Here is a 22,723-nt window from a genome sequence, read left to right as displayed (position 1 = left end):
CCCAGGATTAACCCCTGCCCGCCCGCCCGCCGTGGCCTGATCCTGCCCAGAAGAGCTCAGGGATCTGGTCCCGCCCCAGGGACTGGGGTTTGGCACCCGGGTTCCCCTACCTCACATCCCCACCATGGGAGGATTTGCCCCAGAGGGGGCGATTCCTCTCTCATTTCCCCCAGCATCGCTTCACTGTTGGAAAGCACCAGGCCTTCGCCAGCTGGAGAGCATCTCTTTCCAGCCTGCAAGTTAGAAGGTGCCTCGGGAGGTTTTACCCGGCCGTTCCCATGTCCTTCACTTAGCCAGGGACAGAGAGGGCTTTGGGCCCCAGGGAAAGCTCCAGCAGTGACACATACAAGGAGGTTTCCGTGCCCTGAACAAACAGCTGGGTCCACATGGGGTTTTCTCCAGCTGGAATAAGGCAACGGGGCTAAATCAGACTTGAGGAAAATACCTATGAGAATAAAACAACGCAGGCAGCTCCTTCTGTCGCTTTTGGTTTGAGTTTTTTTGGGGTGCGGGTGTGTGTGTGCTGTGCTATTCCATTTAAAACCCAGATCCCCCCCTTTCAGATCGAGTTATTCTCCCCAGCCAAATTCCCTTGCAGTGATTGAAACACTGACAGGAATATAAAAGTCTCAGGCTGTAAAACCAGGTAGTGACTGTCACACGGTCAGCAGTGGCAAACATCAGGGGATGGACAGAAACATGCTGTCCCTGGCTGGGAACCCGCTCAGCACCAGGGAACAACCAGCTGTAATGGAGAAAGGGAAATTACTCCTTATATATTACTCCTTCTTTCCTCTTAAGCCCTCCTTCCCCATTAGTTCATGAGATTCCTGGCCTCTGGAGCACCCTTTTTGTGGCACTGAGATATCCCAGGATATCCTTGACGCAGCCTGGGGGTGGTGGGTGCTATCCTGCTCCATACCCTGATTTTCTAAACCTTTTACGGGGAGTAGGACACGCTCAGGACCGGGCTTGTACTCCTTTAACCTTGTTGTGGATGCAAGCCCAAGGACCAGCTCCTCTACACTGTGGTTTGGGGTTGGTTTTTTTTGTCCCTTAGCCTAATCCTAAAAAGATCTGAAAGGGTAAAGCAGCGTTTGGCATCTTGGGATTCCTGGGAAACCAGAATCCAGCCATGGCTGAGCAATGGGGGGCAGGGTAAAAGGCTGCTCTCCCTTTACTTGAGGATGTATTTACATCTGCCTCTCTATTATTATCTCCATTTAAAAGCCACATCCTTACCTATATAGTAAACACACAGCCCTGGCTCTAAATAGCAGCATTGCCCTGGGGCCAAGGCTCTGATTACTTTGTCTTTTTAAAGTGTGGTTTTCAGGACCGTAGGAGGGGAGGAAATAATAATTAAAAAAAAAAAAAAAAAAAAAGCAGCCCCAGGCATGGTGTAGTTCGGGCTGGGCCATCTCTCCGGGGCTGCGTATCAAATGGGCTCCCTCGACACCCAGCGCCTTGGCTGCTCTCCTGCGGCAGCCGGCTCCGGCCGCAGCCCCCTCCTCTCCTGGCAGGGAGCTGAGCCTGCAGCTGGAGCAGCTGCTTCGGAGCGGCCAGGGTGGGTTTTTCCTCCCTCCGCAGCTTCGTTGTGCCGGGGAGAAAACATAGTTTGCGTTTTAAAATCAGAAGGAAAGCACAGAGGCGGGACCAGAAGCGAAAAGTGAGCCCTGACTCTGCCTCCTCCAACCCCAAACCCCGCCGAAGGTGCCTGCGCAGGTGTGAATCTCACTGGGTTTTGCAGCACAGGAGGGTGGGCAGGGAGAGGTGGTGCTCTGCACTGAACTAGGACAGGTAAGGCTGCAGGCGACACAGGGCACGTCTCTCCAACAGGATGCAATTTATTCCCGGCTTTCCGCTCTTAGAGCTGCATCTTTGATCTCGGAGGACATGCTTGCGTCTTAGCTTGAAGGCACCACTGGTTTTCATTAGCGGCTCGCTCTGCAAACAGTAGCTGGAATTTCTTGTAGCCTATACGAGCCTTGCCGGGCTCGTTACAAAGCAGCTCGAAGGCACACCGGGAGACAGCAAAACCCCACCTGGCTGCCCCGCTGCGTCTCCTCCCAGCAGAGGATGAGACACCCAAGACTTTTTGGGGTTCCTGCTTCTTAACCCCTTGCAGGACACGCTGCCACCAAACCTTGCCTTCCACTTGGGGCTGGGGCTTTCATTTCTATGGGGCTGTCTGAGCATGTGAAAGCCATTAACTCCGTAGTCACTGTGATTTAAAGACCCTTTTGATCAAACAGCTTGCAAACGTCTGCCCCGCTCCCCTCTGCATGTCCCCAGCTCTGCAAAGCCAGGGAGCGGGCAGTTCCCTCCCACATCCTTCCCGGAGGGCAAAGCCCTGCACTCCTGCCGCCTGGCACCCATCTCCTGGGGGAATTTTGGCTGCCAGGATGAAGCCCCCATTGCATTTGCTGGTCCTGCTCTGTGGCAGTGAGATCACCCCACTCCACAAGTCTCTGGGATGCTTCGCTGTGCCCTCCTTGCTCTGCAGAAGGGTTTGCATCCAAATTTACAGCACTAGGCTGGTGTTTTAAGTATTCCCCAGTTTGCTTTGCCATCAGCCCAGGGAAAACATTTGGGAGAATTATATGAGCTATTAACAAAGCAGCTCCCATCTCAAAAAATATTACCGCTAGATGTCAGTGCCGCCCCATGCTGCATGGTGGGAAAAATCCTAAATCCATCTCTGCACATTTGTTGCCACGGAGCAGATCGTGCAGCAGCAAGAGGAGAGTGAAGCGGTCCTGCAGACAGCACAAAACCCACCCTATGTCAAAAGAAGCAATGCCATTAGTTTTCCTTTTGAAGTAAGCAGGTGGGAAGAAATTTTGCCTGGAAAAGCAGCTGGGCTTTAAATCACGGCCCCGGCCTTGTGTCCTGCCAAGTTATCTTCAGTGAAACCATCTAAGCTGTAAAGGTTGGCAAATAAGATTCAGGGAGATGGTTCCTTGCCTTGGGTTTGCATGAGAAGGGGAGATTTGGGCTTGATTTGGAGCGAGTGAGAACTGGCAAGTGACTTAAGCAACAAAATATGCCACCCTGGTATAAATCTGTAATCACTGCATTGAACCCCCCCTGCATGACCACAGCCACGAGAGGGCCCCCCTGCCTTACATGTGATGATTATTTAGAGTTTGGTACCTCAAAACCCTCAGTGCACCATAAAAAGCTGGTTTTGCCTTCCCCTTAGTGCAATATTTGACCCTCCCTGGTGCAGCAGCCTGACCCTGGAGACCGTGCACCAATGGTGCAGGGGATTCGGCAGCTGTGAGAGTCATGCTGGGGAAGCTGTAATTCCTACTGGGTCCCTTAAACACAGGGAAATCAGATTTTTAGGATTTAGGAAAGGGCAGGGACAGCCAGGCTGGGTCTTGGTTTATCTGCTGCTGATGCTGCCTCCAAAAGCTCTTGGTGCCGTAGGGGCACCGTAAGCTGGGTACATCGAGAGCAAAGGGGCACGGCTGTGATTTGGTTTGATCTGTTTCGATTTGAAAGGATTCTACCTCTGATTTCTAAACCATCTTAAGGCACCTCCGTATTTATTCTCTATTTTTAATTGCATTTTGATTTGTAATGCAATCCATTGCATTCAATTAAATTTCCTACCTTGATTTGCAGAGCAAGAAAGTGTCACCAGAGGGCAACCTTGCTTCAGGGTGGTTTTGGATCTCCAGCTGCGCGCAGGTGTGGCTGTAAGGGAAGCAGCTTTATGGCTTTCCAAAATCAAGGGCTAAATCCTATTTCCAGCACCGTAGCCTCCTCCCAGGCTTTGCGCTCCCTAGAGAGCTGCTTCTCTGCTCCCTGGCTGGGGTTTGAGGCTTGCAAGGTGTCCTGAGGCCAGCACAGTAGTGAGAAGATCCTCCAAGAACCACCTAGATCTTCCCCAAGCCTCTTGCAAAGCTGTGTTCGACCTGGGGTGAAAAACCTCTAAATTTGACAGAGACCTCTGAGCCTGCCCTAGGGCTCCCTTTCCTATGAACCAGACGACAAATAGCACTAAATGAATATGACAAGCTATAATGAATATACTCTTCTCTGGAGAAAAAAAAAACACCCCACATCTGAATCCCCCCTCTTCCACCCTCACATGGTTTATAGGCTGACGAAAATGAATGAGCTTCATAGTGGTTTGCCTGAGTGACGAGTATCCTCGGCAGCTGGCTTGTGAATCTCCATCACCCCAGGTTTATTCCAGGTGTGCATAATTTTGACAACCTTTCGGGCTTACCTAGACCAGCAGCTTCACCCTTTTGCAAGCTTGGTATCTTTATGCATCTTTGGTTTATGTGCTTCTAGGACGAGTATTGCATAAAGCTAATTAATCAAGGACAGACCCTGTCTCAGGCAGGTGGGTACAGTATAGAGCTGTGTAGTCCTGGGCCATAAATCTTCAGGCTGAAGATGTGTGTATGAACGATAAAAAAACCATGGGTTTTGGGGATATGTAGGACTATCGTCTAGCTTCTCTAAATTTCCACTTACTGTTTTAATACTCCCTGGAAAAGCCTGTGTCTATCTTCCTTTAAACATGAGAGAGCCTTAAATAGCAAAGGAGGTGAAGAGAGGGGGGACTTTTGGATGCCTTCAGCGACCCCAGGATCTGCAATACGGGCTGGAAATCAGGCAGAACCAAGCTTTATGATTTTTTCAGCATAAAGCATAAGCCCTGCCAGATGCCAGAGGTGACATTATGTGTCGCTACCACGTGAGAAGGCAGCAGAGATGCTCCTGCTCCAGGAGCAAAGAGAACAAGGCACAGGGATCCTTCCCATGTCACGTGTGCATGGGGGGAGCAAGGTCATTTGATTTTCACTGTGTTGCACATAGGCATGTGCTTGAAGACATTTAAAGCACAGATCCTTTTCTCTCGCGGGGCAGGTGAAGTGCTGCTGCAATCCCCTTTGTGTAGGATAACTGCAAGGGCTGCATGGGAGACCCAAGGCAGAGCATCCTGCCCATCTCCAGTTGCTATCATCCAAGACAGAATAAATCTAATTAAATTCAACATCTTCCTGGACCATGGATGGGGCAGGTTTTAGGTTACAAAAACATCCACATACTCAGGTTTCTCTGGTGCCTCTCCTTTAGTGACCCTATCTAGACCTAGCCAGGTCTTTTTCTCCAAGCCTCTCTTTCCTGGAAAGCCGCCTAACAACTTGCTTTGACTCATCTTCGGACCCTGGAGAGGATCCTCATTCCTGTCCCTGTGGTGGGGAGTTGGGAGAGCACAGCCTGAACTTTTGGGTGAGAGCCCAGGCCTCTGATCTGCCAACCTTTCAGCAGAAGACAAGTGAACCGCTTGCAACGCCAGCTTTTCCCTGCCTACAACCTTTCCACTCTATCTTTGGCCTGGAGATCTCTGATGGACTATTTAAAACTATTTCTTTTGCAATCTGGAACATCAAGGACATACATGAGGGTTGTTTTTGGTTTGTTTTTTTTTTAGATTTTATTTTATTTCTAACTTCACACCCTTGGCACCACAATGATGATGATGGCTGATGAAAAAACAGAAAGCAAATAACTTCTTGTCACTTCCCGAAGGTGCTTGAGATGGAGCAGGAGGAAGATGGAGGAAGTAGGGTCTATACTGGAGGCCAGATCACACTGCTATCTCAAGATCAGACCTGGGTGAGATGGGTTTTACTTTAAAGTGGATTCTAGGCAAAAAATCAAAGTAGGAGCCAACTCTGCCTTGTATACCTTAATGTACCTTACTATCCATAGCTGTTTGGTGAGGTCCAATGGCATCTTCCATCTCCATTCCCTACTTACCACATGTTCTCCTTCAGGTCACCTACACCCAGCCAATTTCCGTTAAATCCAGGCAAACTACAGGGCACGAAGAGCTGCCAGATTCAGCCCCGAACACCTGGAAATACACGCAGAGTGAGACCAAGGTGTTATCTTGGGTCAGCTCCTTCCTGCAGCTATAAAGGGCTGTGCAGTGCAAGCAACTGCTGGGAGGTCCCCAAAGAAAGGACCTGCCTGCTCTCGCCTGGCCCTGGCCCTCCCGTGTCGTGGCTGATGGCTGTAATCTGCCCCTTCGTGTTGGCAGGAGACATAACAGAGATATTGCCCTCTGCCCACCCCGGTTCGAGAGGGACGTGCCGTGGAGATAGAAGTGCCCCAAGCAGACACCATAGGTCTGCTCAAGGTCTTTGTCTGGGTCCTCTCTAGTGATGGAGACTGGGAAAATCATGTCAATTCCTTGAGCTAGAGGAAAAATGAAATAAAAATATGCCTCCCTTCTTGTCTGGAGTGCTCTGAGACATGGCAGCAGCCCCTGGAGCTGCCTGTAAAGGGTGAGCCCTAAGGGCAATATATGCTCTGTACACTCAGCATCTTTCCTACTCACCGTGGGCAGAAAAACGAAGGCAGCAGATGATTTGGCTTGCAAACAAAGCTCTGTCTTTGGGTAGGTGATTCCACCCTGTTCAGAGAGAGGACGGGGGAGGCCATGAGAGGGCAGCCAGCTGACCCATCCCTTCATGTGAACCCCAAAAATGCTGGCACACCGTTAACATCAGGGGACAGGGAGAGTCCAGCTAAAATCCAGTGTCTTACAGGATGGAGCAGGTCTCAGCTTAGGCAGAACTAAAACACTTGCATTTTCTGCCTGCCTTTCCCCATCAGAAGGCAATCAGATGTCCTCCAGGCTGGAGGAAAGTCAGTTTGACTTATCCTTTGCTGCTGGAGAAGGTCTACCAGACTGAGGGGCTGGAGATCCCAGGCAGCAATGACGAGCCCTGGCTCGATGACCACTGGGCTGGGGTACCTGGAGCCAAGGGTGCACGTAGGGACCTTTCTGCTCCCTTTTCCATCTGCTCCTCACTGGTATCTCTGCAGGGCAGAGGCCCCCAGAGCTCTTTGCATCTCAGCGTATGGGCCAGTCTGTGGGGTCTTCTGCTGTGTCTTTCCCTGGTGCCAAAGACAGCCTGAGATGGCGCAAGTGCTGCTGCCCGCCTGCCGTGTGTGAAGGGAATGAGAATTTACTGTCTTTAAACATGAAGCCACAAAGAGCAAACAGGCGGCGGTGGGGACGGGAGGAAGCACAACAACCTCCCCATCCCACTCACGAACCTGGCACGGCTTCAAAAATAAGCTTCACTGCCAAAATGTCCCCAGGAGCCATGGGCTCAGCCCAGAGCTGGATGCTGCTGCTCTGAGGTGGTACCTCTGGGGCCACGTGCCACCCTGGATGCTGCCATGGTCTCTGGGATAAACCTGTCCTGTTGAATGGAGCGGTGCTGTGGGAAGAAGTTGCCTCCTGGCACCTCGAGATGCTCAAGGTTGTGCCCTTTTCCCCTTGCACCTCCAGTCCCTGTGCTGCCTGTTTTCTCTTTGTGGTCCTATCGACATCCCTGGACACATTGTACTTTGGCCAGCAGACAAAATCTCTGATTCACTGAGCCCAGCACAGACAGATGATTATTCTGGGTCACAAGTTCAGCTGCAAGGCACACGACCGAGCAAACCACAGCATGGGGAAGCGCTGGCACCGATACGAGCCAGGCTGCAGGCTGTGGGCTCTGCGTCTTAAGCAACAGCCTTGGCTTATATTTCATATATGCACAAATTCTTAAGCTGTGCTTGCAGCCTTTGTTGAGGCTTGAAATCACATCAAAATCAGCCTGTCTATGAGAAGGATTTAATTTTATCATTAAACCAACCCAGAGTGCTGGAAAGGAGTGTGGGCTGTGGGGACAGCAATGACTTGGGTGCCCGATGGTAGCTTGTGAGTGTTATAGCAACGTCCATCTTTCCTCTGGACACAAAACCAGCTTGTGGGGAAACAGAGCTGCTGCAGGGGAAGACGACCCACTGGGCACCTCCCTGTGTGTCGGCGTGCTTATTGCTGTCAATAACTGTATTCCTCAGCCACAGACGGTTACTGGGGACTCTTCATCGCCTCCTTTTAGCTGTCCTGCTCTGAAAACATCCCACCCATGATGAAATCTTTCTACCTTCCAATAGCACCAGCATCGTCCCCAGTCCCAAACACTGTTTGGTGGGCACGGGGAGATTCCTGTGTGCTCCATATAGTCTGTCCCGGGGTCTCAGAGGAGAGGACATGATGGGTGTTAACACTTACCGAGGGCTCCCTTTGGTGGCCATGGGGACACAAGGAGGCTGAGCTCTTTTTGGGAAGTGGAAATCACCCCTGCGACCCTTGGCTGGAGCCACAGAGCAGGGCTGGGATAGGGTAGCGAGGGATGAAGGATAACACCGGGATACCCCTGGTCTGGGGGCACGCAGGGGGGCATTTCACTGGGGTGGCAGGTCTGAAGGTGCCCCTTCGCTGTATGGAGGGGGACAGCCCGGCTCTCGGTGTCTGACTCACTTGGGCTGTGAAAATCGCATTAATACCTTCCTGAAGAAATCTGAGCGCCAAACGCTCAGCTGTCAAATAGCAAGTCCCCCACTTTGCTGACCTGTCCCAAATACCAGCATGTGGCAGAGGAGCTTTCATCCTCACTGCACACCCCGTCCCCAATCAGACACCCCCTCCCCCGGGGGAGGGGGGCACAGGGTTTCAGCCTTCCCCTTGAGTCAAAGGGGAAAGGGCGCAGAACCGCAGGGCGGCGGGAGGGCCCCCGGCAGACGGGAGCATCCCGGGGGGGCTGCAGGATCCCCCTCTCCGCTGCAGGAACACAAGTGAAGAGGGTCATCCCCCCCCTTCTCCATCGCGCCCCCGCTCCCTCCCCGCCCGGCCCCGCCCCGGGGAGGCGGCAGCCCCGGGCGGAGCGCGGCTCTCCCGGCCCCGCCGCCCCGCCGGCCCCGCTCCGCTCCGCCGCTCCCGCCCTCCCGTCCCGGAGTGGCTGCGGCGGGGCCAAGCCGCGCCCCGCTTTCCTCCCCCCCACCCCCCACCCCCAAATCCCCATCCCGCCGTATATAAACCCGATGCGCCCCGCAAGGCAGGTAGCGGCGGGGCAGGCGGCTCGCACGGCCGCTCCGCTCCCCTCCAGCCTCCGCCGAGTTTTGGGAAGAGGAGGAGGAGGAGGGAGGGAGGAAGGGGGGGGGCCGGGTCCTGCTTTCTTCTCCCCTCCCCCCCCCTTCCCGCCTCCCCCGAACCCCGATGCCGCCTGCCTGAGCCCCCCGGGAGGATGCTGCCGCTGCTGCCGCTGCTGCTGCTGGGCGCCCCGGGGCTGAGCCTGCCCTCGGGGGGTCCCCCGGCGGACACCCAGGTTGTCACCCCCCTCCGCCTGGACCCCGACATCAACGGGCGGCCTTACTTCAGGCGGGGTCCCGCCGAGCCCCCCCGGGGAGGGCAAGCGGTGGTTTTCCAGCTCTCGGCTTTCGGGGAGGATTTCTACCTCCATCTCACCCCCGACGCCCACTTCATCGCGCCCGCCTTCGCCACCCACTACCTGGGGGTCGCACCCGGTGCCCCCCTCCCCGGTCTCCGCCATTGCTTTTATTCGGGGGATGTCAACGCCGACCGGGAGTCTTTCGCTGCCCTCAGCCTTTGCGGGGGGCTCCGGGGGGCTTTCGGCTACCGTGGAGCCGAGTACATCATCAGCCCGTTGGCGGAGGGGGCGGCCGGCGGAGCCCACCGCCTCCAGCGCCGCAGCCCCGGCCGCCCCGTCGGGGCCGGAGCATCCCGCTGCGCCGTAGGGTCCGGGCTCACCCCTGGGGTGCTGCAGGCGCTGGACAAGTACCGGGGGCGCGTGGGGGGGAAAGGGAGTCGGGCCAAGCGCTTCGCCTCGGTTCCCCGTTACGTGGAGACCTTGGTGGTGGCTGACGAGTCGATGGTGAAGTTCCACGGGGATGACCTCCAGCACTACCTGCTCACCCTGATGGCCACGGCTGCCCGCCTCTACAAGCACCCCAGCATCCGTAACCCCATCCAGATCTCCGTGGTCAAGTTCCTCCTCATCGGGCAGGATGACAAGGGGCCCAAGGTCACCGGCAACGCCGCCCTCACCCTCCGCAACTTCTGCGCCTGGCAGAAGAAGTGGAACAAAGTCAGCGACAAGCACCCCGAGTATTGGGACACTGCCATCCTCTTCACCAAGCAGGTGGGTGCAGGGGGGATGACCCAGAGGGGCTGTCCCCAGTTTCTAGGAGCCCTGCACAGTGCTGAGGCCTCCTGCCGCCTGCACCCCACCTCTGGTGCACGCTGGAGGAGGCTGCACTTGTGGCCGATCCCCCTTTCCCAAGGGACCCTCCACCCTCAGACGCTGGGGCGGGGGGGAGCAGAGGTGTGGAGCAAGCCTGCTTGAGCCAGCCCTTGCTGTCCTCTGGGCAAGTTTTGGCCAGCAGCCCAGAGAAAGCCCTGCCAGGGGCTGAGCGAGGCCAGGGGGTGTGCAAAGGCAGGTTGTCACCACGGGCAGAAACCCGCCGCTCCATGCCCTGCCTGCTGGCAGGAGCCTCGGCAGACAGTGCCCGGCAGCTCTGGCACACAGTGGCACCACCCTGAAACGCGGGGTCCAAGCCCAGAAGAGGAGGAGTGTGGCCCTGCTTCTCCCTCCAAAGCTGGGAAAAGCTCACAGTGCCACCTGCCAAGGGAAAAAAACGTCTCCCTGCTTCCTCTGACTCACAGCCCTCCTGAGAACCTGGACCTCTCCTCCGTGAGCTGGCTGCTCCGCGTGGACCCAGTTCAGGGCTGGGAGAAAAGCACCGGAGATGCAGCCAGCGCTTGCAGCCCCCGGCGGGGAGGCCAGAGTCTCCCCCACCGCTGCCGTGAGCTGGCCGCATCTCTGCAGTGGGAGAGGGGCTTTGCCGAGCTGCCTTTTGCTCACCTTTGGCTATGTGGGGTGCGGGGTGAGCTCTCCATCCTCCCACCCTGATAAACTAGGTGAGACCGAAGCTGCTCCCAGAGCCTCCCCCAAAATGCTTCTCCTCTTCCCTGTGGTCCTGTCTGAGCGTTGACATCGGTGCAGTGCCTGGCTGTGGGGTGTTACAGCCTGCACCCCCAAATTGCTAATGGGAGGAGAGGACAAGCCCAGCTTCAAGGGGACTGTCGCGTTCTACCAACTTGTGCTGTCTCCTTCCCCCATCCCTGCCCAGATGACTTTAGATGAGGGACAGGTTGGGAACTCCCCTCAACAGCAGGGAGACCATTCCCAAAACATCTTTCCAGGTCAAGCTCTCGTGGGTAGGAAGGATATAGCGTCCAGCTCCATTCAGCCATCCCTCGCCTCGGGTCAGTGTGGGCTAACAATGGCCTGGAGCAGGAACGATGCTGTGCAGGACGTGCGAGACCTCGTCCCGCCCGTTCTCCCCGTCCCCCCAACCCTGGGCAGGGGCCGTGTCCTCCGGCCAACTGTAAATCCTGCCGGAGCACAGGCAGGGTTGAGCCCCAGCCTGCTGGAGCAGCTCCTGCCTGCACGGGGCGGCTGCAAAGAGGAGGAAGCCTGCTGACACCCCTGCGGGGACGAGCCAGCTCCATCTCTGGTGGAAACCTGGTGAGGTAACCGGAGCCACACATGGGATGGATTCGGTCCCGGCGATTCGAAAGCTGCGGATCACGGCCGGGCTGCATTTTTTTCACATTGCTAAACCATCCATTCCTGAAATCCCAAAGCAAGCTCGGTGCAAAGGCACACGACCGAGGAGACATCTGCCTTCCTTGAGTGCATCCATCTGTGGTCCCCTGACACCCCGGAGCTTATCTCCCTGCCAAAAAACTGTTACATAAGCCCCCGACTTAAATTTCATCTCAAGCCCAGTTGATAGGCAGTTTCCAGTTGTGTCAACGAGTTGCTGATAAATGGGGCTGTCCTCTCCCACTCGGCTTTGCTCCCTCCCAACGTTGGTCGTGCTGGATTGTGGATTTGCCTTTGGGGAGCTCGGCCCCACTCAGACGGTGGGTGCAGATCTGTCGGCAACGACAGCCACGGGACCTTCACCTTCTTACCTGAGCCGGTGCTTGCTGGAGGCTCCTGCAGAGCATCCAGCCTTCAACCACATTCCTGCCTCTTGGAAAGATGTCGCACACCATGGCAAAGCTTCCCACCCATCCCGAACCTTCACGTCCCACCAGCAAAGGTTTGCGGAACATCTTTGGCCTGCTGTAAAACCGAAGGGACGTCGCACCGAGGAATGTCTGGCTGTAGCCTAGCGTGCAGCAGATGCTGCGGGGAATTTGGAAACCCACGGTCTGTAGCTCAAAGCTCAGATTTTTGCAGTTGCTTTGGACACACGTGGGAAGCCTCCATGGTAGGGAGAGTGCTTATGACCCGGTCTCTGAGTAGGCAAATTAATGTAATAGCCACAAGGATCCCACCCAACTGACCTGCAGAACATCTTGAGAAGTTTGCAAGGGGACGAAGAAGAGCTGTAGAAGTGCCCGCAGATGAAGGACAGGCTGGCAGGAGAGCCCTGCTGGTGCATCAAGCAGGTTGCTTGCAGCCCCTCGGCGTGGTGCGAGGGGTACCGGCCATCCACCCTGTATTTGGGCTTGCAATGGTGATGGTGAGGGCACCAGGGATCCTGCCTGTATTTGGGCTGGCAGTGGGAGATATTGGTGATGGTGAGCACACCGTACAAAGGCAGAGCTGACCCTTTGCATGATGCTTTTCCACCTTAAATCTCTTGCACTTCTCTCTCCTCCTCTCTGTAGCTCCATCCTTGCACCACTGCTTGCATTGCCTTCCCTCCTAAGCAGGCTGGACCCCCGGCAAAGCTGGAGGAGGTGTTTTGGAGGGGTCAGGACCCCTCATTAGAGCCCAGGGATGCTGCCCAGCTTCTCAAAGCAGCCTGCCGCTAGGAGGCTGTGGCTGGTGGGGTTAGGGAAAACGCTGTTACGAGCTGCTCCTTCATGTATCCCCGCAGCCGGCAGGCGAGGTTCAGAGGAAGAAGTGGGTCAGTGTGTCAGTGCAGGTGTTGGGCAGGGAGCCAAAAGCTCGCCGCGCCAGCAAGGAAATGGCAACTCTTCAAAGAGCGGCGAGTGGGGAGCCGCCAACGGCCGCCTCTTCCCCGTGATGCTGTGTCATCCCCCCTGCACCCACCTTCACCCCCAAACCCCCAGTGCTGGGACTGCCGCAGGGAGAGCATGGGCAGGGGCGCTAGGGCAAGCTGCATCCCTGGGTTAGCTCAGCATGGTGATGGCACTGGCTCTTGGTGGCGTTTTTTGGGACAGGGGACCCTGTGCTGGGTCTTGCCAGCCCCATTTAGTCACCTTGCGATTGCCGGCAGCGGTCCTGCCACCGGGGATGTGGGATTGCAACCCGCTTGTCCCTGCCACACCAATGCAAGGTGGGATCAGGGATGCGGCAGAGTCCCAGCCAACAAGGAACACTGTTGCAGAGCAGAGAGCTGAACACGGTTATATGATGGGGTTTTCCACCAGCTGTGATAGCCGGCCCAGACCTAGACGTTTCTCTGCCTCACCTCTCCAAAGGTTGCAGTCTTGTCTGTGTCTCCAGACTTCATAGCCACAGGTCTCCTGTTAAAGCCATCTCAGCCCTGGCCGGGACTCTCTGAAGTTGTCGGGACTGTTATTTACCCATGGCTGAACCTGCCTGCGCGGGAATGCCTTCAGCTTGGAAACCTCGCTGGAAATGTTGGCAGAGCTGCTCTTACGAGACTTCGAGCAACCCAGGCGCTTTGGCTGGGCGAGCACTGAGCATGAATCATGCTTATTTATAGCATGGGAGCGCCCAGCGAGTCCCTTACGTTTTCTTTTCATGTGGAAAGCTGCTCCCTGCCCTCTGCATGGCCTCCCCTGCAGCTCCCAGCCCAGCTGGGATGGCACCGAGCGATGGGGACGATGCTCCAGCCCCCCCAAGCCACTGAGAGACCCCAGCAGGGGAAGGGGGCATCTGAGGACAAGGCTATTGCTAGGCTGCAGCAGCAGTGCCTCTTCAAACAGGGGCTTTTTACTGGCACAAGTGCCTTTGGATCCGAAGAAGGGCAGATCCACCTACGACGGGACCCTTCCCACCCTCTGTCCCAGCTGCATTTCCATGGGGTCAGGCAGTCCTTGTGGTCAGGGTGCAAGGCTGGGCTGCTTCCTCCTTCAAGCTGGGCTTGGTTGCTCCTCGAGGGATGGCTGTAAAGTGTCTTGGAGAGACAGGAGCACTTCCCTTAACCTCGGGAACCTCGGGACCTGGTCCAGGGGCTTCTTGTTCTTAGGAAGAAGTTGAGAAATGAGGTTGAGAAAGAGCTCAGCTGTGAGCCCAAAGCCAGGTGCCTTCGCATCCACCCACCTGGGCCCTGTCCTTGAGCTCATGCTAAAGGATGGAGCCAGGCTGACTCCTCTGTGCCAAAACCCGCTCCACCCTGGCCAGAGGGGCTGTTTGGGTGGGAAAGGCTGTCACTGAAGGCATGGGAGGATGCTACACACAAAAGCTATCCCCAGTGCCAGGGTTAAATGCAAACATATCATTGCAGCCTGGTCTGGGTCAGGGTGAGGTTTCCTGCCTCCATAGCCCGGTGCGGCCCTCATCCCTTTGGGCAGCCTCCGCTCAGCAGCCTGGGATCAGCTCCCCGTGGGGTACCAGAGGTGGGGTGGGGATGGGGAACCGTGATGCCTGTGCTGGCCCTGGGACTAACCGTTTGCCTCCGTGCCTCGCAGGACCTGTGCGGTGCCACCACCTGCGACACGCTGGGGATGGCGGACGTGGGCACCATGTGCGACCCCAAGCGCAGCTGCTCCGTCATCGAGGACGATGGTCTGCCCTCAGCTTTCACCACCGCCCACGAGCTGGGTAAGGCTCCCTGCTCTCCCCAACCTCTTGGGAGGAATGCCAGGAGCTGGCGAGGTTCAGAATAATCCTAGTTTCAGCCTCTGGAAGATCACACAATAACCGGTATCCTGTGATGGGGAAACCCCACCTAGGGGCATAAGACCCCTCCTCGAGCCGGGTGGGAGAGAGCTGCTGAGAAAGCCAAAGGCTTTGCTGTTGTGGTTGCTACCTCAGCTGGGTTTCCAGGATTCAGGAGACCTGAAATAACAGGCGAAGGGCACACCTACCTCCAGAGACACTTGTGGTGCTTGGCAGGAGGAGGAGGAGGGAGGGGGGGGGTGAGCACTGAACCTCCTTCTCTTTGCAACTCCTTTTATCCTGCCTTTCCACTGATGGCCATGCATGAAGCAGCTGGGACAGCGTGCTGGAAAGCGCGCTGGTTCGGGGATGCCACCGGCAGGGTGGCCTGTGTGTGCCGGTCCTGCAAGCTCCTGGTGTCTGTGTGCTGTTTGAGCCAGGGCGTATGTGAGCATCGTCCTTCCCCAGGTGTCTCCTGGGCTGTACACAGCCTTTGCAATGCTTGCAAGGGTCTGCCCTACTCCGTGCCTCAGTTTCCCCCATTGCAAGAAGCTGTGGGGGCCCTAATCTGCACGCCAAGCAGGGTTATTCATGCTGCCCCCTTATTCCCTGCCTTACCCAGGCCACGTCTTCAACATGCCCCATGACAACGTGAAGGCCTGCGAGGAGGTCTTTGGTCAGCTGAAGACCAACCACATGATGTCCCCCACCCTCATCCAGATCGACCGTGCCAACCCCTGGTCAGCCTGCAGCGCTGCCATCATCACTGACTTCCTCGACAGCGGCCACGGTGAGCCCTCTGCACCCCTCGCCCTCTTACCTGTGTCCCTGCCCCATGGGAGCAGGATCCGTCCCTGGGGCTGGTTCCTGGGAGAGGCTGATGGGCTGTAGAGCAACTCTTCTCCCTCCTCTGCAAAGAAAGTTAGAAGGAAACAGGGAGTTGGGCAGTGTTTCTGCATCAGCTGGGCTTCCTCAGTGCTGGGGTGTCCCCAGCAGCGATGCCTGGCCTGAGGCTGCCAGCACGGCTCTACCCACTGTCACCAAGAGATGCAGTCACTTGGGTGTGGGATGCAGCTGACCTTGAGGGCATCCCTGGCGTAGCACCTGGTCCCGCTGGCAGTGTGCGGCTGGGATAGTTTCGGCCAAATCACCGGCAGCCATCCCTCACCTCCCCACGGTGATGCTCTCCCTCCCCGCACTGGTCCATACAACCCCCCGAGGACCCAGTAGACCCCTCCATCCCCGCTTCCGCAGGAGATTGCTTGCTGGACCAGCCTGCCAAACCCATCCCGCTGCCCGAAGACCTGCCGGGGACGAGCTACAGCCTGAACCAGCAGTGCGAGCTGGCCTTCGGCGTGGGCTCCAAGCCCTGCCCGTACATGCAGTACTGCGCCAAGCTCTGGTGCACGGGCAAGGCGCGCGGGCAGATCGTCTGCCAGACCCGTCACTTCCCCTGGGCGGACGGCACCGGCTGCGGCGAGGGGCGCTTCTGCTTGAAGGGCGCCTGCGTTGAGAGGCATAACATCAGTAAGTACAGGGTGAGTACCTGCGCCGTGAGCCCCAAAAACATCCCGCGGGGTCACCCTGAATTTTTTTATGGGTGCTGGCTAAGCAATCCCCCCCTCCTGGTGCTGAGAACCTGGAGGTGGACACTGATGGGAAAGGAGATTTAGGTCCCTTGGGTATTGCATATTTCCCAAGGAGGGATGCTGCTGCTCCGCTCTGTCCAGCCCCGGGCAGGTTTTGGGGCAGCCAGCAGAAGTTTTGCTTGCGAAGGGATGGCTCTGAGTCTGGAGACCCCCTACTCGGGGTGTAACCGGCGGTGAAGGGGATGCAGCACCTCACCCTGCCCCATCCCCACAGGTGGACGGTGGTTGGGCGAAGTGGGCGCCCTACGGGCAGTGCTCGCGGACGTGCGGTGGTGGGGTGCAGCTGGCCAAGCGGGAATGCACCAACCCGGTGCCTGCCAACGGCGGCTCCTACTGCGAGGGCGTCCGTGTCAAGTACCGCTCCTGCAACCTGGACCCCTGCCCTGCTGCAGGTAAGGGGCTGGAGCTCAGCTTGCTCATGGATGTGTGCATTGACCTCTAACAACCCTGTAAAACCGGCGCTAGAGGTCCAGGCTGGTCCCCAATCTCATGCACATCCCATTTTTTTCCAGTGCCTGGGAAGAGCTTCCGCGAGGAGCAGTGTGAGGCTTTCAACGGCTACAGCCACAGCACCAACCGCCTCACCGCCTCTGTCTCCTGGGTCCCCAAATACTCTGGCGTCTCGCCCCGGGACAAATGCAAGCTCATCTGCCGGGCTAACGGCACTGGCTACTTCTACGTGCTGGCACCCAAGGTTGGTGAGGGACCTCCAGGGTCAGCATCTGGGCTGTAGTGTGCCTAAAAATGAATGAATTTTACTGGCCTGGTGGGCAGTGGGTGTTAGATGATGTTATGGAGGAGGGGAATCCATCAGGCTGGTATCAATCAGCATTGATGTGTCCGCCTATTTATTTCAGGGATGGAATTGGTCTGTGGGAGGGTCTTACTCTGGCTTTGCAGAGGTGCCATTGGGATACACCCATAGTCCTGAAATAGGGGGTGATAATTATGGTGATGGAGAGGCGATGTGCATGCCAGACAGGGCTGATGTGGGACCGAGTGGGGTGGTGTTAGCTGTCTCCCCAGTGCAGACTGTTCCCTTTGCATTGATGTAGCAGAAAAGGGATGTAGTCCCATCTCTCTCTTCTCCGAGTCCCTAAAAATCCCCACTGAAAAGCAGAGGATGAGCAGAGGGTGACATGGTGCATGCTAGCATCTCCTTAGGACCTGTTGGAAGGATTCGGGTAGCCCCAGGTCAGATGGCTGCAGCTGGGGGTGTTTGCGCGGTGGCACAGGGAAATGCAGCAGCTTGTTCTTCTCACCCTTATGCAGGTTGTGGATGGCACCCCTTGCTCCCCAGACTCCACCTCGGTCTGTGTCCAGGGCAAATGCATCAAAGCGGGCTGTGACGGGAAGCTGGGCTCCAAGAAGAAGTTCGACAAATGCAGTGTGTGTGGAGGAGACAACAAGAGCTGCAAGAAGGTCTCGGGCTTGTTCACCAAACCCATGTAAGTATTAGGTGACCACATGCGCTTCCACCTCTCCCAGCTCTGCTTCCTGGGGTGGATGCAGGGAGGTGGTGGAGATGGTGATGGGGGCTAAGTCCCCCCTGAGCAAATGCTCCTGGTGCCAGTGTACATCCCTGCGTGGAGACCTGGGCTGGCTCTGAACGAAAAGCAAGACACATTTAACATGTTATTGGCTTTTGCTGGTGGAGTTTTCCATACTCTTGAGCGGAGGAGCTCATATCTGGGTGACCTCAGCCTAGACAAAACTCAGCACAGGGAGGAGAGTCAAAGTCATCTTGACAAGAAGAAGGAGATAACCGTGGGGGTGGGAAGGTCTCAGAGCTGTAGATGCAGAGCTTCGGGCTGAGGCCACGTCGTAGCGGGATGTCCCCTGCCTGATGGCCTGCCCTGCCTGCTCTTTTCTTCCAGGCACGGCTACAACTTCGTGGTGGTCATCCCCGCGGGCGCCTCCAACATCGACATCAGGCAGCGGGGCTACAAAGGGCTGATCAGCGACGACAACTACTTGGCGCTGAAGAACGGGCAGGGCAAGTACCTGCTGAACGGCCACTTCATCGTCTCGGCCGTGGAGAGGGACCTGATGGTGAAGGGCAGCGTCCTGCGGTACAGTGGCACCGGTACCGCTGTCGAGAGCCTCCAAGCCTTCAAGCCCATCCAGGAACCCCTGACTTTGGAGGTGCTCTCCGTGGGGAAGATGACCCCTCCTCGGGTACGCTATTCCTTCTACCTCCCCAAGGAGAGCAAGGAGGACAAGTCCTCCTACAAGAAGGAGGGCAAGACCCCACCGGACCTCAACAACAGCGTCCTCAGCCTGTCCAACCGCTTGGACGGTGGGAGACCGACCTACAAGCGTCCCTCCTACAAGTGGGCGGCGGGTGGCTGGGAGGCTTGCTCCGTCACCTGCGGCGATGGGTTGCAGAAGCGTTCGGTGGCTTGTCGCGACTCCTACGGCCAACCGGCCGCCGAGTGCGACGCGGCACAGCGGCCGGCCGATGTCCGGTTGTGCGGGGAGCCCTGCCCGGTGTGGGAAGCTGGACCTTGGTCTCCCTGTTCCAAGAGCTGCGGTCGGGGTTTCAAGAGACGGGCGCTGAAGTGCTTGGTCCCAACCGGGCGCCTGCTGCCCCGGGAGAGTTGCAATTTTCGGAGGAAGCCGCAGGAGCTGGATTTTTGCACCTTGAGGCCGTGCTGAGCACGTCAAGGGGTGTCTGCGAGGAAGGGCATGGTGTTCCTCTGGCTGGAGGCAGCTGAGCAGCAGCCAGGGCTTGGGAGAGGGGGAGATGTCCATAGCACATAACAAATGGGGAAAAAAAAGAAAAAAAACAGGGGTAAAAAAGGAACCTGGGTGTGGGTCAGAGCACCCACACCCCACACACCTGGGAGAGAGGGATTTTACCAACCAGGTCGCTCGGAGACAGAGCGGGAATGAACATCTACCTCGAAACCACCAAATGACGCGGAAACCCACCGGAGGAGGCTGGGATGGAATGAGGGGCATCGCTGCCCGGGATGGATCTGAGGACAGGCAGGGGGATGCCCCTAAATTGCACAGTCGAAGCCTCCCCTGTCTTCCCAGGGCCAAGCCTACCTCCCCCCTCCCTGGACTCCCCCAACACTTGTGCTAAACGGGACCAAAAGGATTTACCAGTGCAACGACGGCAAATTAATACTGTCCAACCACCGGTGGGACGAGGTGTTGGGTCTGATGCCTCCAGGGCTCACCGGTGATGACTTTGCAGCCCGGGTGGTCCAGAGAGCCCCAGCAGCATCGCCAGACCAGGCTGGAAGGCGGTGGCTTCATTTTCATTTTCTCCTCATGTTTATGACCTGACCAGTGTAGATTTTATGGTGCTTAACTCTGTATTTTTTTAACCTCCTTCTTCCCCTGCCAATGGATGTAAACCTTGCGTAGCGGGGACGGCGTTATTCCCAGTGGGCTCTCTCACCTGGCTGAGGTTTTCCTATGGTGCTTTGGGATGGGGTTGTGCTGTTATCCAGTACGTAGCTGGATCCTCCTTTACACCCCGGTCCAGGGCAGGTTGTAAACCGCCCGCCTGAAGTTTTTCAGGGCTAAAAGGGATCACTATGGACCCGAGATTTGAGCTGTCTTTCCAAAAAAGCAACAAGCAACTGTACTGTAGTACCATGGCACGGTGCCATATGGGGTCAGACGCAGCCCTGCGAGTCGCCGGTACTTGACTCCGCTCTGGAAACGGTGCTCGCTGCTTAATGGGACCAGTACGCCGTGCCCTGATGTCCCACCACCCTCTACCCTCCAACCTTTGGGCCAGGTTGGGTTATTTTTCCTTTGCATTAAGCCCCCCAGAGATATCCTGAGCTGAACTCTAGCAGAGCTGGAACGACATTCCCAGCATCACTTTTGAGCTGCGGGAGTGGAAGATAAATTCAGGTCTTGGGTTTTCCTGGGGGAAAAGGGGCTCAGTGGGGTTCAGGTGTGTGGGGAAAGAAGGGGGATTGAGCCTTTTGCTGCTGCAGAGCATCTACAACCAGCTTCCCCCTCCCAGGGTTTTGTACGAGGGTTTATTCGGTACCTCTGACAGTTATGTAGCATCATGACCGTTGTGGTCAGAGGCTGTCTTACCTCACACACCTCCCCCTTCCCAACAACCCTTTAACACATCATTTAGACCTTTTGCTCAGATCCTACCATCAGGGACCATTTCACTTTTCGCTTTTCCACTGATGAAGGTGCCTCTTAATCGATGAGCTGTGACTGCGAGCAAGCCAGGGTCTCTCGCTCAAGCTATGCAGCTATTGGGATCAGCAGAAGGGGACTATAGGGATGATTCACAGGTTATGGGTAGGCAGGAGATGCTTCTCAGCAGCTAGAAGCTCGGAGCCTACCTTGCTTGCTCGGTCCCATGCAGGTATAGCGCGGAAACTCCTTGTGCCTTTTGGTCTGCTCTGAAAAGGGACAAGGCAAGAAAGATCACAAGAAAGAGGACAGCGGTAGCACAAGGGTTTCCTCGCTAGACCTTTCCAGCAGCTTAGCAAACTCCTCGTGACAATGTTTGTGGACCCATCCTCCCTGGATTTATGTAATGCCTTTTTGAACACAATAATATTTTGGGTCTCCACGCTGCTCGATGGATGGAGCCAGGAGCAGATGTTGTGGTTGCTCTGCACAGCAGGGGATGGGATTTAATGTTCTAGGAAATCCCTTCCAGGTCTCCATTCCCATGAACGTATCATCTATTTTCAGAGGATTTTCCAGCGTAGCCGAGCCCGCCGTGCTTTCTTCTGGGGACAGAGCTCCAAGGAGCTGCCCTTTCGTGTCTTGCCATCCAACAGATGGTTTCCAAGCCACCCAAAAATCGTCATCCTCATTCACAGCGGGGGAGGGGGGAAGGATGGGGCGGGAGGGATTTCTTGTGTGCGGTTCTTTTGCCAAGTGTGCAGCAAAAGGACAGAGATGCCGATCGTACTGGCTGCTTTGTGTATACCATGTATACTAAACATCGATCTCTGCTGTTTGTGCGTCAATAGCAAACCTGAAATAAAACCGTATTTAAAGTTACACCTGGTTCCCCGGGGGGAACGCGCTTGTGCCCATGTCATTTAGTTGGTGGCTGCAGAGCATTTCTTGTCTTGCTGCAATCCCGGCCTCTTTGAACCCTCAAGTCATTAACTGAGGAAAAACAAACCTTTGAAAGCCTAACAGGTTTAATCTGACTTGCTTCTGCTACAGGATTTGTTATTGTCATAAAAAAAAACCCCTAAAGCCCCAGCCTGATGGAGCCGAGTGGTGGATTATTCCATGCAAGTCCCAGGGCTCACCGGCACCGGGAAGTTAAATGCATGAGGTTGGTTTGCTTTAGCTTGAAAAGGGGATTATCTTTTGTCAGCATAACAACAATATAGGGTTAAACAGATTCATGTAAACTGGAACAAGCACTCTCACATCCTGGAACAACCGTGTCTGCACATACCATTGTCCGGGACCATCCCTTCCCGACGCGTTATTCCGGAGTCATCCGCTCCGTATGCGGACAAAGCCTCCGTCTCAGCCCCTTTTCACATCACCTTCGAATAGCCCCGGAAAAGCGAGGTTAGCTCTCCAGCCGAGCCGAGCCGGCGCAGCTGCGGGCTTGCTGGGTGCCCAGAAAACTGCGCGCGTTCCTCCTGCCGATTCCCAGCACGCCCTCCCTGAGTCAGAGCCCTCTTTCCTGGTTACACCGGGAGGTAAAGCCCTGCCTTTTAATGGGACACATCTGCTCAGGGATGCCTGATGTCACCCCCTCCAGCTCCCAACAGATTCCCTTGTATTTTATTTCCCCCCAGCAAATGCAATTTTTTCCCTTGCTATGTTGTAATCATTTGGCAAGCTTAATGTGTTTTACCAGGGGGCAAGCCGGCTTTGCTTTTCATTACCATAAAGAAACAAACACGACAGACCTGACCGAGCACCTTCCCCCTTGCCGGCTTCTACAGGGAAATAAAGGATTGATGCCTCTTCCCACAAGAAAGTTCAGTTTCAGCCCAAATATATCCCACACTGCAACGGCTCCAGCTGCACACAGCTTTATTAGGAACGGAGAGGGAGTTTTCCACCCGGTGCAACACCCCATGCCGCAGCTCTCCCCTTGAGTTCAGGAGCAGAAACCCAAGTTAAAGCCAACACCCTGCTCCTCCAGCACCAGGTGGCAGCCACACTTTTAACCAGGTGCCCTTAAAAATCATCCAGAGAGACAAAAAAAACCCACACAAGCCCTAAGTATTTACCCGGTAAGGAAGGAAGAAACCCAGCGCCGATGCCAGCAACACCCACGCAAAGGGAAGGCTGGTGTTCAGCCACGTCATGGTCTGTTTGCTCAGGATGCTTTGCTACGGGAAAGCCGGCGGTGGCTTAATGGGGCCG

General features: G+C 56.0%; 1 protein-coding gene across 1 annotated transcript; it reads left to right on the top strand.

Annotated features, from left to right (window-relative positions):
• The first annotated feature begins 8,930 nt into the window (after positions 1–8,930).
• ADAMTS15 (ADAM metallopeptidase with thrombospondin type 1 motif 15) lies at positions 8,931–21,382 on the top strand. The gene is made up of 8 exons (XM_075116208.1): positions 8,931–10,037; positions 14,540–14,672; positions 15,352–15,519; positions 15,984–16,267; positions 16,593–16,770; positions 16,891–17,072; positions 17,651–17,826; positions 18,256–21,382. The coding sequence occupies exons 1-8, from the start codon at positions 9,123–9,125 to the stop codon at positions 19,034–19,036; spliced, it is 2,817 nt and encodes a 938-aa protein (XP_074972309.1). The 5' UTR covers positions 8,931–9,122; the 3' UTR covers positions 19,037–21,382.
• Positions 21,383–22,723: the final 1,341 nt, after the last annotated feature.

This window comes from Phalacrocorax aristotelis, chromosome 22, assembly GCF_949628215.1.
Source record: "Phalacrocorax aristotelis chromosome 22, bGulAri2.1, whole genome shotgun sequence".
NCBI lineage: Eukaryota > Metazoa > Chordata > Aves > Suliformes > Phalacrocoracidae > Phalacrocorax > Phalacrocorax aristotelis.
This window is presented reverse-complemented; position numbering and strand designations above follow the sequence as displayed.

What these genes read in the sequence shown, in the direction of transcription:
- ADAMTS15 (XM_075116208.1), top strand. Translation starts at nt 9,123, where the DNA reads ATGCTGCCGCTGCTGCCGCTGCTGCTGCTGGGCGCCCCGGGGCTGAGC. An exon ending in TCTACGTGCTGGCACCCAAG is followed by an intron (nt 17,073 to 17,650) that starts GTTGGTGAGGGA and finishes ACCCTTATGCAG; the next exon opens with GTTGTGGATGGCACCCCTTG. An exon ending in GGCTTGTTCACCAAACCCAT is followed by an intron (nt 17,827 to 18,255) that starts GTAAGTATTAGG and finishes CTTTTCTTCCAG; the next exon opens with GCACGGCTACAACTTCGTGG.